The sequence below is a fragment of the Struthio camelus genome, chromosome Z, assembly GCF_040807025.1.
Source record: "Struthio camelus isolate bStrCam1 chromosome Z, bStrCam1.hap1, whole genome shotgun sequence".
Classification (NCBI taxonomy): Eukaryota; Metazoa; Chordata; class Aves; order Struthioniformes; family Struthionidae; genus Struthio; species Struthio camelus.
In genome coordinates, this window is record NC_090982.1 from 38,165,827 (window position 1) to 38,183,422 (window position 17,596).

General features: G+C 38.7%; 1 protein-coding gene across 1 annotated transcript in view; it reads left to right on the forward strand.

The window, feature by feature from the left end:
* Positions 1-17,596, forward strand: part of LOC104150271 (fibrillin-2) — a 181,816-nt gene that overhangs the window by 101,126 nt on the left and 63,094 nt on the right. Inside the window, exons 20-26 of the mRNA XM_068928296.1 lie at positions 1,613-1,732; positions 7,008-7,145; positions 8,419-8,469; positions 8,931-9,056; positions 13,243-13,470; positions 14,996-15,121; positions 17,336-17,464. Coding sequence (XP_068784397.1) covers positions 1,613-1,732; positions 7,008-7,145; positions 8,419-8,469; positions 8,931-9,056; positions 13,243-13,470; positions 14,996-15,121; positions 17,336-17,464 — 918 coding nt within the window. The remainder of the gene's footprint in view (positions 1-1,612; positions 1,733-7,007; positions 7,146-8,418; positions 8,470-8,930; positions 9,057-13,242; positions 13,471-14,995; positions 15,122-17,335; positions 17,465-17,596) is intronic.

Genomic DNA, 17,596 nt, shown 5'->3' on the forward strand with positions numbered 1-17,596 from the left:
ACTTGGAAGCTCTGCATAATGCCCTACAGCACACAGAGTCTAGTGCCCTGCAGGAATGCAGAGCCAGCATGGTGGGTCAGGGCTTATCAGCTTGGCTTCTGGCTATGCCGTTAGTCTAGTACAGCCAGCCCTGGATGCTGTGTACATGTGTTCATGTAATGCTCTGCCTTGACCTAATGAGCTCTTTTGGTTTTGATGTGTCTGCATCTGTGGTATGATTAATGTGTAACCTGGATAATCCACAAGTTTAGAGTTGACTTCACTAACATAAGACTCTGTCACTATTCAAAAACCTGCTGGCTTTCAAGGACAAGTCCTAATCACTCTGTATAGGTAAGTAAACCCGTTAACTGATGGGACTGTGAAATCTGTCCCTTGAATTAAGTACTTGCTTTTGGGATGAAGAGGGGAATCAGTTTCCTAAGTTTTCTGATTTCTGGGTATTTTCTGTCTTTTTTTAAAGATATATATGTGATCTAATGAGTATTTTAAGCACATATTTTTTCCTATGACCTCAAAATTCCATGGAAGAATAAATGTCTAGTGAAATGAAGACTTGATGCATCATAAGGTACTAGATAGCAAATGGTACTTTTTGTGTGATTTGTTCAAAATGAGGAGGATATTTTGGTTTATCTTGGAAATGATCCATTGATGCTCTTAGTGTTTCCCATGCTTAACTAGATACTGCATTACTTTGTAATTAGTTTACATCAGGCTATTTTAGTTAATGGGTCTGGCATTATTGCTTGACACCACTAGAGAACATAAGCATGCACTGAAAAGTTTCATTTCTGGCCCGCCAAAGGAACTGTCTGCTTGGATTAAAATGTATGACTTCATTTAGGACCCAAATCAAAAAATGAAATTGGTTGCGTTCAGGAAGAAGTGGTGAATATGCATCTGCAGTTGTTCTTCGAAAGAATTTGCTAGTATTGTTTTAATTTTAAAACTAATTTCACTTAAAAAAAAAAAAAATCAGCAAATAATACTGTTAGCAGGGGTCCTATTCTTACATGTGAACAGGCTTAAAAAACTCCCAGGGGTAAAAAGTAGGAGGAGTTTGGGGCTAGAGAGAAGTACCATTTACAGTATTCCAGTTTCAACTCTTATTTCTTGAATGCTTTCCAGGACCAGAGAATCGCAGCCAGCATTGTAATATTTTGTTTCTGACAGAGTTTTCTTAATTCTTCCCAAGCCTCTTGGAGCCATAAATGACAGAAACAATAAGGCCTTTGTTTGTGCACAGCATGTTGTGGCTGGCAATGCATTGCTTTCCATGAAAGAAGAGTTTTGATTTCTCACAGGACAGTTATAATTGATGCTGGAAAACCTTGTAGTCCAAGTTCTTGGAAGTTACTGTCTTTGTAGAAAAGAGACATTTAATTAACGCTTTCAAAATATGTGCTCCCATACACGTGCACATACATGCTAACTAGCTGTCCCTACATCCCTTGTATGTCACGCTTTAAAAAAAAGGAAGAAAAGAAAGAAAAAAGCCAAATATACCAGACATTCTGGCAAATCGTGATCCACAGCAGTGTTCGTACTGTATAATATTTTCCAGAGGTACATTGCAGTCCTAAAAGTGTCTTTCCTTTCTGGATTATAGATATAAATGAATGCGAAAGCAGCCCGTGTGTCAATGGCGCCTGCAGGAACAATCTTGGTTCTTTCAGTTGTGAGTGTTCGCCTGGCAGCAAGCTGGACTCCACTGGACTAATCTGCATTGGTGGGTCTTCTGTTTTTTTCTTTTTCTTTCTAACTTGGAAAACGTTGATCACGTTGGTTAAATAAGTAAGAAAATAAATGTGTTCTGGTAATCTCCCCTTTGCAGAAGACGACAGCAGGTCTGATTGTGTAGTTAAGACTGAACAACAGTTTGGTTGTTTCCATGAGAGATAAACATAACGCGTGGGGATGTCCTAACTATGGTAAAAGTTGTGAATTGCTAGTACTGATTGATGGGAACCATTGGGGCGACTTTATTATTAGTTGGAGCAATCGTCATTCTTCCAGAAAACAGGGTTTGGGTAAAAACACACGTGATTAGTCCAGTGCTTGAGAAATGGAAGTTATAAAGCAGAAATGCCCGTTCAGTTCTTGGGCACTGGGCCACTTTTAAATCTGAGATGAGAAAGCCAGTAAAACTGGAGGAACATCTACTCAAATGAAGTAGATGATAGGAAAGCACATGGCTTCTGGGATTCAGGGTATTCTTCATAAACTGTGAAGACTGGCCTTCCTAGTTGAAAGGAAGTGGTTGCGGCTTCTGCATTGCAGCACGGTCTCACACTTTACCTCTTTTGTAGAAACGTGATAAATAAGGGGGAGTAAAACAGGTCTGGATTTATCAGGATCCCTTTTCTAGAGCAGTGGCATGAGTGTGTGTGTATATATATATATATGTATGTATACACACTATGTGTATTGATCTATATATAGTGTGTATATAAAAATAAAAAGTCTGTGTGTGTATACACACACACACACACACACACACACACATATGTATGTATAATATTAGCACCCTTTACTAAGAATTCTATAGCATTGAAGGAAAGCAGAGCACCACACGGATTTTATTAGAGTTACCAGAAACAATTGTCTGCAAAATGTCATTGGCGTTATCTCTGGAAGGAAAAAAGGGGACATTGACTAATGGCTTCTTTTCTTGCCTTTCCAAGAGATCTTAAAGGGTTGAAGACATCTGCCCTCCTCAAGTGCTCACAAGCTGCCATTGTTTCATCTTATTTGTATAACGTAATTTATGTCATTGTGGGATATATGGGATAAGTTGGATTGGAATGCCATTGGCGTCTAGATTATGCTCATTTCTAAATCTTGGTTTTATTTGATGTTGGTTTTGTCTGGTGTCCTTGGTTCAACTTCCTTGCCTTGCCAAAATTTTCTTAAGATAGGAAATTGAATGCAGTGACTCAAGTTTCCATCTAATGGTAGAGCGTGCCCACACCTTGTTAGCGTGGTTTGTAAGTGAATGTTCTGTACCTAAGTCTTCTCTTAGATTTCCTATAGCATCACTCGCTTGTACAGTTTAGAATTGTTTTTGTTCTGTTTTACATCAGTATGTTTTATTGAAATAACCATACTAACTTACGCTTTTTCTGTACTGCTTATTTTTAATCTTTGTCCTGTTATCACATCCAAATGTGTTGTAAGTTCATTAAGTGCCTAACTGTAGCTATGGGTTTGGATTTACTTTACAGAGCAATTCCACTGGAATGCTTACAGAGTGAGGTCTTACTCGACCTGAGTAGGAGTGGTGAATAAAACAAAACATAAACAAAATAAACATTTGAACAGTCAGAGTAAAAAATTAAGGACAGGAGCCACTGTCAGCCACGAATAATGTAATCATTCATGTTGACCAGCATTCTCTCAGAAGAGTTTTCTGAAGGATCCAAAGTACAGATAAAGTTAAAAATATGGATCTGTACTGCTAGAGTCCAGTTGTATGATGTTTTACCTTGGCAAAGTTCCCATTAGAACTGGTAGTGATGAAAGAAGGGCAGATCGACATATTCACTCATGAATTGGAGGTTATAAGTAGTTTATTGTGTGAAAAACTTATGAACAGTCTAATCAAAGGTGTGCTGTCTTAAATCTCTACAGTAGAGAAAGGTGCTTCCCCATGGTACCTCTGCAAAGGCTTGTTTGCTGAATGTATTTGCCCTAATTCTCTTAGCTGCTTGCTCCTGTAAAGCGTTACCGTAGCGTCAGATGTGAAGAGCATATGCCAGCTTATAAATATACAGCTAGCATGGTTTTCTGATGTAGAAATAACATGGAAAGGCATTATATTCTTCTTAAGAAAGATGAATCAGAATAAGGTAACATAAAAATACAAATATATCAGCTTGATTCTGACCCCTCTGTAGTTTTACTTTGATTCCTAATTTGCTCTGGTCTTAGAGGTCAGACTCAGTCCTACATTATAAGAGTAATTTTTCCTTCCTTTCTTTCATGGCAATGATGTAATTTGTTTACCTTAAAAATAATACAAATTTTGTCAGTAAACTCATGGCAACAGTAGTGTAATAAAAAAGATTAACAAAGGCTGACTATTAATTGTGTTTTTACAATTGATTGCTCACGTATTTTCTGCTAATTGGGAACTGCTAGTTGGTCTTATTGCTGATTTTCACTGTTGTCCCGCGGATTCAGGTCACGTCTGAGGCACATTAGACTGATTGTGCGTAGAGAAGTTACATGAATGGTAGGTGTTACTTACTCAGTTTGTGAACAGAGCGCTCAGGTCGGCCAGTACCTCTGGTTCCTTTGCTCAGTCTGCTCGCCCTCAAGGTTGTGAAACCGATTGGCTTGAGCCATTTGCATCCATACAGTATGTAGAAGTTAAGCATAGATGTAAACCGTTTACCTCTTTCTGTGAACTTCAAGTAGGTAGAGGAAAAAATGACTTGTTCGAGTTACAGCAAGGGTTCAAGTCACAACATTTGGGCTCAAACTTGAGCTCAGACCTCCAACAAATATGAGTTTAAGTTCAGCAGTTACTGCAAAAGCATTTAACAAAAATGTTGATTTATGTTGCATTCCTTTTACTTTTACACTGACAGCATTTGCAATACTGAGGTTGCACTCTGCTTACGTGTGAGGAGTGGATTTGTTTTTGAATTGTACCTGTTGGTGGTGTAAGTACTGCATTGCCATTTTGAGAAATGCACATACAGTAGTGATACTGCCACTTTTTTGGAGATATATGCATAATGTTTGCTTTTTATGCCCTTTTTAGTCAATATTTGTTAAATCCATACAGTGGACAAAGCAGTAGGCTGCCATCTGCCTGTAGTATGCATATATTCTTCTTCAAGTCAGAATCAAAGGGATAGGAGCAGCAGAAAGAATGCTTTGATGCTGGATAATAAATAACTTTCTCACCAAAGAAAAAGTCACAGTGACTGCCCTTTGTAAATTTTGTCTGGACAAGAAGAGATTGTGTAAAATAAAGGAAATTAACTCATAGCCTGAACAAAGATAAGACAAGTGGATTTTGGCAGGATAATCTAGATGCAGCTGGTGTGAGGAAAGTCACCTGCTAATTTGTATAGTTTAAATCACTTTTGAGATATTATTTTGACTTTTGGGTCCTATAAAGTTGGCTACTAAAAATGAAAAACATTGTGTTCAAGACATTTCTATTGAATGAAGCAATGGAAGCAGTTACATTTTGATAACATAAAGCAGAGCCATTCAATGTATGGACAGCAGCCTGCATTCAGCTTAAAATAGCAGATGAAGCGCCTTGACTCCCTGTCCCCCTGCCAGTCCCCCAAATGTGGGACTTCTGGTGAGAGGGCACATGTCTGTTCCATGACTAGCCAAGAGCAGATGCTGTCAGTTACTTTCCGGGTCATGTCTTTGGCCTTGTAATAGTGGTCCTCTGGGGATGTTAACCCTCGTCTAGACTATGAGCTAAAGGCAGATGAAGGACTGGGAAAGATGCCTTTTGCGTTCTTTCTTGCCGCTCGTTGGCTTGTGCACTTGTTTAGGTGTGGTGTTCTGCTCCACATCTCTGAGACCAACATTAATCTTAATAAATAAATACAACTGTTCTACGCTTCACTATTCACAAAGTACATTGCCCAGTTTCTAGGACTGGTTCCAGTCACATTCTTGGGCCACGTTTTCCTCTTACTTTAGCCAGAGAAGGGTTATACTCTCTGTGGTTTAAACAGTTTTATAGCATGCCAGTTTTGTAGACAAGTTCAAATTGTTTGAAAAAATTACACTGAAACGGTTCTATTTCTTAAGCACAGTGCTCTTAAACATAAGGTATCGGTAATACCAATCGACAGCATCTTATAGATGGTCTGAATTTTTTTTACAGATATTATACTTAAATCTTAAAAGCCAACTCGTATTCATCTTGCATTAATCATCTCATTAAATTCATCTGGGCCACTTGCTTAGCTTTGAACTCTGAGCGTGCAAATGCATTTAGCCTTCTCCAGGCTGACCTCCAAATCTGGGTTAGATCTTTACAGACTGCTTTTGCTATGTGGTCACAAAGATTGTTCTCTGCTTCAAGGTACGTTTTACCATTTGAATGTCTGAAATCACTAAATATACTGAGCATAAGTGCTATAGGTAGAACTTTCAAAAGTCCCTAGCTGGTTTAGGACCTAACTTCCGTTTTGAAAAGTGGCTTAGGCACTGGAAGTACAACTTGTAAGACTTGAAGATTTAGGTACCTAAAAGAGAATTTCAGAGGATTTCAGGCAGCAGAGCCAATGTGTAACTGAAAATCTCTGCTCTGCTCAGTGGCTGTTTAGCCTGGGCAGCAGTCAGGAAGTGCTGCTTGATTTGGTTGGACACTGACTGTAATTAACTTGTCTTGAGCTGCCCTGGGCTCACAATCTGGGAATCCATTTCATGATTCTGGAATTTGGTGTGCGGTGGCTGAGTCCTCAGGAGCAAAGAGTGGAAGGTAATCCAGTAGGCGTGTTCAAAGCATGCCTAATAAACCAGCAGGACAGGACCCCTAAAAGAATATAGCTCACCCCATTCCCCGTTTTTTCTTTTTCCTTTCTGACAAACTGTCAAGGTTCACTGACTCAGGCAGAGGTAAGGGCACCTGGTTTTCATAACGTAGTGGTTTAGCCAGTCAACTGTGAGGGGGAGTCCCAGGTTCTGATCCCTGCTTTCAGTGGTATTTATGTATTTTAGATTGAACAATTGATATATGAAAAGAAAAAAAAGTCCATGGTATTTACTGGAGGACTTCTGCTACCTGTGGGACCTGGAATATAAAATGCCTCCAGCAGTGTCCTCTGTTGATCACTTTTAAGTGATAGTGCTCTTCCTTTCCCGCCCCCCCCCCTTCTAAAATATGTATAAAATGATCCTGGTGGACGTCTTCCTTTAAAAGGTGGCCTATGTTCCCTTGGTACTCTGGCTACCAGTGGGCATGAGGATATGCCAGCTCTTTTTGCTATGACAGTTCCATATGGTTTTCTCTTCCACTGCAGATAGCCTGAAGGGGACATGCTGGCTTAACGTCCAGGACAGTCGTTGTGAAGTCAACATCAATGGTGCTACTCTGAAATCTGAATGCTGTGCTACCTTAGGAGCAGCATGGGGCAGCCCCTGTGAGCGGTGTGAATTAGGTATGGTGCTGTGCTTTCATATCCTGCATCTTTTGGGAGAAGAGTGGATGTATCAGTAGGTGGATTCTCATCCGTGTGTTTTTTGTTTATTTCACCTTTTTTTTTTTTTTTAAAAAGGTGTCTTACTTAGCATGTCTTGTAATCTCCACCATCTGTGGAGCTATTTTCAAAAACATACCTTGTGTACAGTTACTGGTTACAGAGTAGCACTACTATTTGATCACAGAGATAGGGCTAGAGATTGGGAGCAGGAATGCTAAATGTGCACTGTAGTTTTTGGAAGAGATGTTTTTTGGAAGAGACCCCATAAGGTCTGAATAACGCCACTTGCAGCTGAACCAGTGTCAGGATATTTTAGCCTTTGTTTTTTAATTGGAACAATAACTGCAGGCACGTGTATCCCATCTAACAAACATGATTCAAGGAACATCCAACAGAACTCTAACTGTGCAGTCCAGCACCAAGCAAAAGATACAAGTTTGGACTCCAGGAAGCAGCACGGTCAGGTTAGGCTGGTACAACTAATAAAGAGTTAATTAGCTCAGACTGGGTACCTTTAGCTATAAATTTTTCTATTGTAGAATTGGCCAAATTTCAGCAAGCTTTCATATCTCTGCAGCATGCTACATTTTACATTTCAGGCGTGCCCTAAGATAATGTCATTGCTCAGATCCTTTATGAAGTGGGAGTGGAAAAATTGCCTTTAGTGACAACTGGCATCACTAAAGCTCTAAATCCTCAGGGAGCTGTACAGGAACTTTATCTTTCAAAAACATTTGAGTACAGATTTTTGGGTAAAAGCTTGCTTATCTTACTGGAAATTATTTTACATTGCAAAAGTTTGCATAAGCTGGGAATTAAGATGGCATTCTTTTTGCTGCACGAGTCGTAAGAAACCTAACAGGCTAGAATGAACGCACGGACAGCAAAACATACATCTTACATAGCTGGTATCTGTATAAAATAAAAAGTTGTTATAATCTCCTTACCTGCCTTAGAGATTGACCTGATTAGATGCTAAGCGTTCTGGTCCACATCCAGGAGAGCACATAAGAAAGTCATTGACAAAGATTTCATTCCTTCAGCTATTCACTTGTTTCAAGTAACACATATGAGTCAGTAGTTTTCTTGATTGAGGCTAGGGCACTTGCCACCTTATACAAACTATTAAAAGAGTGCAGGAAAACTGCAAAAGTACATTTCTTTTTAAATTATTTACTGTCGTGTTTCTATAATTCTGAAGCAATGATAAATCTTTTTGGCTTGATTCCAGATGCAGCTTGCTCAAGAGGATTTGCCAGAGTTAAAGGTGTTACTTGTGAAGGTGAAGTTGTTGCTTCTTACTCCAGATGTCATTTTTTCCCCCTCTGGAAAATGGGATAAAGGGGACTAATGATGTCCGTGGGTTTTGTTGTTGTTGTTTTGGGTTTTTTTGGTCGGGCACAATCATATTGACCTTAGGTAATTGCCATCACAGACAGTGTGTTACACTGTTTCTTGAAGGATATCAAAAGGATACAAAACAGATGGAACTGCTTCTTCAAAATGCATTTAATGCTTTCTCTCAACCATTTCCAGCATCATGCAGGAATTCTTACTTAGAAAAGAAATGTGTCATTTTTATGCCCAATGGCTTGCAGATCTTGAAACAGTCCCTTGAGATCAAGCTAGACACTTGTTTTAGAACAGTATTCAGATCCTAATAGAGTATGCGTGAGTGTCTTGCTTTCTTTCATATGTTCACATATGTTCTGAAACTTCTTTCAACTCTTCCTTTCCCAACAGATGTTAATGAGTGTGATGTTTTCCCGGGGGTTTGTCCCAATGGGCGATGTGTTAACAGCAGAGGCTCGTTTCGCTGTGAATGCCCTGAAGGACTGACACTGGACGGAACAGGGCGAGTGTGTTTAGGTAAGAGCCCAGTCAGCTCTGCCACCTCTTTAGCTGTGTAAAACAATTGTCTAATACAATTTTATGAGTGTGAAAGGATGTTTTGTTTGTTTCTGAATTGCACTGTTTTTGGAAATGCTTTGTGAAGTGTATGTGTTTTAATTTATGTCTCCTTAAATATCAAACACTTTGTGCCAGTTCAGGGAAGAGCTGTTAATCACTTGAGGGAATACGAGTGTTTGTGTTATGGCTTGTTTTCACTGCAACGTGAGCTATAGGCATTGCTGGAGTGCTGCCCTTACTCTGACTCCCATTCACAAACAGAAATGCCTAGCTCACTGGGAACGAGTTAATAAGCAGGCACGTGGGCAGCCAGGAGCCTGTAACGCAGTGCAGATTGTGCTCTTCTCTACTGCTAGGCCAGTCATTTTTGTGAAACTCAGATACTGTCTAGTAACCTAACTGTTCTGGCCCAGAAGGGTCTCTCTGAGGGGAGTCAAACTGAGCGTAGATGAAGATAAGAATTTAATTTTGCTGTACCCTGCTGTACAGAACATTAGGGTCTTCCACACACGGAAGATGATGTCTGCAAAGACAGTAGTGTTCTTTACCAGAAAGACTTTTGGTTCTGTATAAAAAATACTGGACCTCTATGTAAAGTAAAGAAAACAGAAAAGTCCTATAGCAAGTGTAGTTAGCGTTACTAATCTTTTAAGCTTTTTGTGTTGGCACAGAAATAAGGAAAGAGCTAGGACTTAATTATTCAGGTTGTAAGATAAGGGCAGTAAGAAGGAGAGATTTACCACAATTCCTGCGTCATCACTTAGAAGTGAATGCTCCCCTTGGCAACCCTATATCTTTTCTGTAACTCTTTGTGGAGCAGGGGAAGTGCAGGAGTGAATGTGTCCTCATGCTTATTGTAATATTGGGTATTATAAAAAACCATATTCTGCAAATTGCTGAAGCATGTCAGTTATTCTAATAAAATGACAATAGTTGTTAGTCAATATACTTATTTGCTTTTCCTTCTTTTTTAAGGTGCAGTTCTGCCCCTGTGCCCTCCTGTATATTTTTTAAAGCTGAAAAGCTATAAAACCCATATTCAGATGCCACCAGTTGTTCATGTGGTATTAAATAAGGCACGCGTAATTTAGAATGATGTTTCTTTATAAAATTATGGGGGGAAAAACCACCATGGGTTTATTATGATTTGTAATATGTTACATAAAAGTGTATGTGTATTTTAACTGAAATTATTTTGTGCCACGCTCACCTTCTTCATTCGGGAACTTATTGTTTTGCAGTACATCTTTCAGACTGGCTTTTTGAAATCTTTAGAAAATGATGATGAGAAGTAAAGAAAGATACAGTCAAGGAACTGAGTTTTTACAGTAGATTCTAGAATTCATGTCATTTTGTTAATCAGTTCTAAGGACTGTAAATCTGTGAATACTGGCAACATTTGATTTCTTTTAAGAAAACAGAACAACAGAGCAATTAAAGTTTTTCAGCCCTTGCTTCTTGTCAGCCAAGGATTTGCCTGCTGTAACTGCCATTTTTCTTATTGCAACAACGGTCTCATTCCTCAAGCAGATTCAGGTGTAAGCAAGCAGTTTTCATTTAATTGCAGTATGCCTTAGCAGCAGCTGATTCAAGCAGTCACCAGGTTGTTCAGGTGTTTTGTTTTTTAATGTGAACTCTAATTTTAATGTGTAAATCTAGAAAGATTTCTAAAAATAACCAGAACTTTGAAGAGGAGCAGATGTGCATAATAGGTATAAATGTCTAATACAAAAGAGAAATAATTCAAAACCGAGTCCCCGCTATGCATGTGTCTGTTTATGTGCGTGCATAGCATAAGGCGTTTTTCGTGTTAGGTTTTACTTGCCTTTTTTTTTTCCCCCCTCCATACTTAGTAATGCTATTGCCAGCCGTTGTTGTTGTCTGTCGCCGTCAGCCCTGCATTCCTTCTCGGTGAGAAATCTGATAAGGTACAAGAGTGAATTTAGGTGTGCTTGATAGAGATCAGGGAAGGCTGGAGCAAGGGAGCCATTTCAAGGAACATACACCATTCCTTTACTCTCAAACCCATGTTCCATTGTTCCACTTTCAGATTTTAGTGAAAAACTGTCCTTTCATATTACAAGACATATGCCTTCTCTTATGCTCCATAAGCACTTTGGACTATGGGGAGGTATTTCTCAAATGTGTTTATTTCCTGCAGAGTCCACTACAGTGGTTTTAGCAAAAACAAATATTTATCAGCAGAGTGTTTGCTGAATCTCTCAAAATGAAAATAAATATGATCTTAATGTGGAATAGTTTATAGGAAACCATGAGTATTCTTTAAACAATTTCCACTTCTTATACTTGTTTCTAAATTGTTTAACTTAAGTTGTGCATAGAGTAAATTTATATTGTAAATCTGTACAACTTTGAAGGACTTGTATGGAAAATAGTTCAGCAGCTCATCTGCGTTATTTTTAGATCTTGCATCTCCTCCAAAGGTTTTTGTGCTAAGCCTTTAAAAGAGTTCTGTTAGGTTTGCTAAGGCCTAATTTCCAGTCCAGTATGTCATATGAAAAATTAATGCCATATATTTATTCTGAAAATAAAGCTTGTTTTCCAGTCCGTCTGCCAGCAGAATCTAAAATGTGTCTGAAAGTTATGTTATCAGATACTGCATTGTCCTTATGATCTTCCTTACACACCAAAATTAACTATGTTTTCCCGGGACTGTGTACTATTTCTTAAAGTCTGAGTTCTGTTCCTGTCAATCTCAATGAGAGTCTTTCCCTTGGCCTCAGTCAGAATCGGTTTGAGCCTTTAATGATCAACGGCCAAACATCCATTTTCCTGAAAAATACTAGTTTGACTATTGAGCTACAAGCAAGACCCCTTGTAAAGTAAGTTTGTAGGAGAAATTAGAACTGGAGTAAATGCAGTGATATAAGGTTCAAAAAGTTAAGCAGTTGTTGATCCTACCCCGCTACCTCTGCTGAGTGAATTAAAAGCAGAGATGTTGATAATGAAGAGCTGATATATCCTATCATGCCTCCATTTTTTTAGTGCAAACACATCTCCTGTGATTATTTTGATTTGTTGAGTTCAACAAACGCATGCAAAACCTGAGAGTTTTTGGTAGTCTGTATGCGTGGGTGTCCGGCAGGTCATTAAGCTACCAACAAATCTCTGTATAAATATCACAGACATCTTCTCTAGCTGTAATCAACACTGCCAATTTCCCATTATTGGTAGTATTTTCCAAATTTTGGGAATTTGCGCATAGAAACTCTCTTGCATTGTAGAAATTAGCATGTAGGGACTTATCTGCTGGCCCTCCGCCCTATTTTTTTAATATCAAATTTATATTTTAGCAAATATAAAAGTTCTTCCCAGTTTATTTAAAGCTTAAACTATATTTGCCTTGATGGAAAAATTTATACAAATTGGTGAAAATTGTCAGGTGTGCTGATGCTATGGAATGGATGATCATTGGTATTTTTGGCTTTACGTGGAATACAGCAAAGCTCATGTTCTGTATGTACAGACCAGGGTGTGATACTTTTTCAAACAGCTCGGTACGCAGATATGGATTTTACTGGCACACTTGGTTAATCTGTCATTTGGTGGGCCTACCCTTTTGCAAATGGGGCCCTGGAGTATGACCATGGTTAAGTTTTCTGGAAACCGTATTGTTTTTTCCTGCTATCTGGTTTTAAATAAGCCTAACAGTGCTGAGCAAAATGTATTTTTTTCTGCATTCCTTGTATTATTAACTAATTATTATAAACATAAGGTAGCTGTTTTTTGGTGTGTGCCCCCCCCCCCCCCAATAAATGCAGGTCAATTTTTCAATGAGAATACCTAGTATGGTAGAGAAATATGTGTTTCTCTCCTGTCCAATAGACACAGAAACTTAAAAAGCACTTTCACATCAGAGTAATAGTATGTCTTGATACTGTGAGAATGCAAAAGCAATACTTCTACTTTTATGTGATACAGCAGAGATCTAGAAACTTACCAATAGCACAGTATTAGCAACTTCAAATCATTCATCATCATGGAGAAGTGTCAGTCTTGAGCAGAAATCTATCTCCCAGAAACTGAGCCTCACACCTACACTTACATCAGAAGTAGCTACTTTTGGAAAACAGAAAACTGTAGCAAAGGGTAAAATTCCCCTTTGTTGTTGTAAAATGAGCAGATATCCGCATGGAGCAGTGCTACCTGAGATGGGATGAAGATGAGTGCGTTCAGTCTGTGCCTGGCAAGTTTCGTATGGATGCCTGCTGCTGCGCTGTGGGTGCTGCCTGGGGCTCTGACTGCGAGGAGTGTCCTAAGCCTGGCACCAAGGAATATGAGGCTCTGTGCCCCAGAGGTCCTGGCTTTTCCAACAGGGGAGATATCCTAACTGGCAGGCCATTTTATAAAGGTAAGAAGTCGTTCTTGCCCAGTGGCTCTAAAGGTGAGTTACGTATACATCTTGGTGCGTATTCGAGGAAAATGCCAGGATTTGCATCTGTATTTATTATGTACTTGAGATGGGAGATATTTACTGTACAGAGCTAACAGTACAGATAGGAAACTCTAAGCTTGCGTGGTGTTCAAGAGTGTTATAGGAGCCTAAAAGAAAAAAGTATGAAGTTTGAATTTGGTAAGGAGAAAAAGGAAATGGCTGTGACATGACTAAAGATTAGGGAGCTCAAATGATAAGAAGGACAGAAAATGTACATCTTTTTTTAAAGTAGTGCTTTACAGAGAGTGAACTGAAGCTAAGATGGAATTGTGTAAAGTCAAGGAGTTTAAGATATAAATGATTACTACAATTTGGCTAGGGTTCTGTAAAAATGACACTGCAGAGGGATAGGTGTTGTCTGTGGACACTGTAAAATTTGCGGAATTAATACTAACAGAAGGATTCAAAAGGAAGGATATCTGAGATTGCTCTCAAATTCTGAGGGCAATGGAATTGCGGTAATAGAGAAGTAAAAACCTTCTGTCCCTGCTATCCAGTTGTTCCTGGCTTTCCCACCCCGAAGGGTATGAAAAACAAAGCAGAAGAGATTGAGAAATGGCTAAGCACCCAGATCTGAGATACTTTTGGTGACTGAGATCTGAGAAGAAAACTCTAAATTTCTATGTGTTCAGAAGCTAAGGTGATCCTGAAATGTTTTAATGTCTGGTTTATTTTTTTAAAAGGATATTTTCGGAAACGTTTGTCTGAAGTATGTTGAGTTGCTTGAGTAACCTTTAACAGGTTGGCGCTCTATTTCGCCATGATTAAGCTCTGGTTTTCCAAGAGTTACTATTCTTCTGAGGCCAAACTCTGAAAGTTCAGTGGTGATTTACTAAACAAATAAGGAGTTCTGCCCATTCCGTGATTTTTGTAAGGTTTTTCTGCTTGTTTCTGGTTCTGTATTGCATCGTACTTTTCTTCTATTCACACTCATACGTATGTGATGTAATTTTGTCTCAGGGCAGATTATTCTCAGGTAAGGACATTCATCCAGTAAATTATGTTCAAGGAGTATAAGAAAAGCCCATTCAACTTTGTAAAACCCCTTGTGGGCATATGAGAGAGGCTGATGTACAGGAAAACCCTTCTTTTTTATGTCCAGTGCGAGGTCCTTTAACAATCAGTGCTGTCCAGCAAAACAAATTTAGGAAAGGTGAAACAGTGCACTTGAAATTCTGCAAGAGAAAAGCTGTCCTTCTCTAAACTGGACTCCAAATATAACTCTGACGACTGCAAAAAAAAAAAAAAAAAAAAAAAATCAGGTAATAGCTACATCCTTTAAAAATGGGCAGAGGACAAGTGTGTATAGTTATTTAGTAATTGTGTTAGAAAGCAAAATGATGCGTAACAAGCATTGGTAAGGAGGAACGGGAAATTACCACTAAATAAAGTTTACTGTTAAGTATAAAAGAATTCTGTTTTTTTTGTTTTTATTTTATAGATATCAATGAATGTAAAGTATTCCCTGGTATGTGCATGAATGGTAAATGCAGAAATACAATTGGAAGTTTCAAATGTAGATGCAACAGTGGGTTTGCTTTAGATATGGAAGAAAGAAACTGTACAGGTAAGTCTTCTATTTCCCCCAGTTTTTACGGAAACTTGTGCTTGTTGGCTGACTTGGTGATCTGGAAATATACTGTCATTCATTTCCTTCACTTTTTGAAAGCTTAATCTTTGTGAAGAATGGTCAGCTGTCTATAAGTCTCCCTTTCAGAAAATTCTCTAATAAATATAACATTCTTCTCATATATATACATCAGAAATTTGGTAAACTGCTGTTAAATTTGCTCGGACCATACCCTGAAAAAATGATAAGGATCCTCAGCAAAACCAAGTTCAATGTTTTAACGTACCAATTAATTTAATGTACATTCTTTACTCTCTAGACATTGTTTTACCAAATGAACTGAGAGACTTCACTGCAAATTAATTTTCATTTACACTTGATCACCAAGCGCACACACAGAGGCAGCACTGCAATTCTGACATCAATTTAATGCTCACTCAAGAGGAGACATGCATTTAATTGAAAAGTTTAATATTTTGTTATTTACTGCTTGGAAAAACTGGAATTGAAGATAAGTTTGATAGTTTTCTGGTTATGAGAACCTGGATGCCTGCATTGTGGGTGGCTCTGTGCTTAAAATGAAGGCGGTTTTGTTCTACAGCTCAGGAGTCTATAAGTGTGTCTGAGTAATGCGAAGTGTGGGTGGTAAGGCATGTGAATTGAGGTTGGTCTGGATGTTAATGTTGCCCTAACTGGTGATTTCCTTGTTTTTATAGTGCTTGCACTGATGAGAAATGCATTTAAGTAACTTTATTTCTAAATTAACGAGAGTAGGTCAGAGAACTTCTCCCTACAAAAGTTTTTTTTTTGTTGTTCTGGGTTTTTTTTTGAAACTTTGTTCTGATGAAAGTGTTCCACTGACCAGCCTTAGAGACCTAGATTTTATTAAATGGGAGACTTTTTGTGTTTTAAATTAACAAGAAAATATTTTATAAAGCCTATAGGAGGCCAGATATTCTCTGACTCTCCAGGCCCACCATATGGATTGCTATCCCACAGACCTCCACACATGTGTGCATGAGGACTGAGTTGTCCTTGCCCAGCAGAAATGTGGTCGTAGGGAGTGAAACAGAGGGAGGGAGAAGAGACTCTAGCACATGTGAAAAATGGCACTTGTACTTGATGGTACTTTCCTAGTTTCCTGGAGCCACTTGCACAAAGCAGTCTGCAGACCAGCTCATCGCCTCACCCCCCAGACATAGTGATGCCCCTTTGTGCTCTGTTATTCCTCGCTTCCTGGACTTAACAGGTGACAGAAGCAGTTCTGTGCTCTGTCATGGAATATTGTCATTATCGTTTTAAGCACTGTACTTTTTATTCCCTGTAAAGTCTTTACGACTTGTAGCAACTCTTCAGAAAACTAACAACACAATAGAGAATGGAGCTGAAGGGAAAGGATGTAGTAGAGAGCATGAGACAAATTGAACTAGGATGAGACACTGGATGAGCAGTAGACTAAGGGAAAAGGGAAGACTAGAAAAGCGTGAGGAGATAGGGAGGAACAGGTTATTCAGCTCTTCTTTCCAGCCCTCTCCTTCCTGATCTGTTTCACTGGATCATATCCATGCTGCAAATTCCTCTTGAGCTTCCTGCCTCACTACCAAAGTGCCTTACGAAGAACCCTTCCAATCCAGTTTCACTTCTCTTTTTCGTCTTCTACAAACTTGCTATGGTTTTCCAGAATAACTTGCATTCAAATATAATTAATAAAATACACAAGCTATAAGGAAGCAAGGAACTGTAAAGGTAGCTTTCAAAGGAGTTATTTTAACCTCATAATTCTGAAGGAAAGGGTAGATATAAGTTTGTAATGCTATTCCTTTAGAATTAACTTCATAAGAAGCGATGTAATATCAATGGCGCTTTAGTCACAGAATCATTTGGTACCTCTGTAAGAATAACTCAGAAGATATTACAGTTACTCTCCTTAGAAATGTAACTTGAAATTACACTTAATGGAAGCTTTCTTGTCACAGAGTTTATTCTCTAGCTGAGCGTTCTGAAGGCATTGCATTATGAATCTTTCATAAACAGTTTTTTGTATATAATCATCCTTTTAAATTTTAAATACGTGTTTCTCTATTGCTTTATATACGCTATAGCTGATTTCTGTGGAATTCATTTACCATGGCCACATCGTCATTTCTGTGACAAGCAGGATAACCTTAAACTCTGTTTGATTTTTCTCCCTCTCCATTTACTATAAAATAGACATTGATGAGTGCCGGATCTCCCCAGACTTATGTGGAAGTGGTACCTGTATCAACACTCCTGGAAGCTTTGAGTGTGAGTGCTTTGATGGTTATGAAAGTGGATTTATGATGATGAAAAACTGCATGGGTAAGTGTTGCCAGGATGACCTAGAGTCCTTCCATTTACTGTACAAAGCCTGACTGTACTCTGCATTACACTAAGCTCTGCACCACTGAACACTTTCTGTGCGTAATTATAGTGACGTCATGAACAAATGAG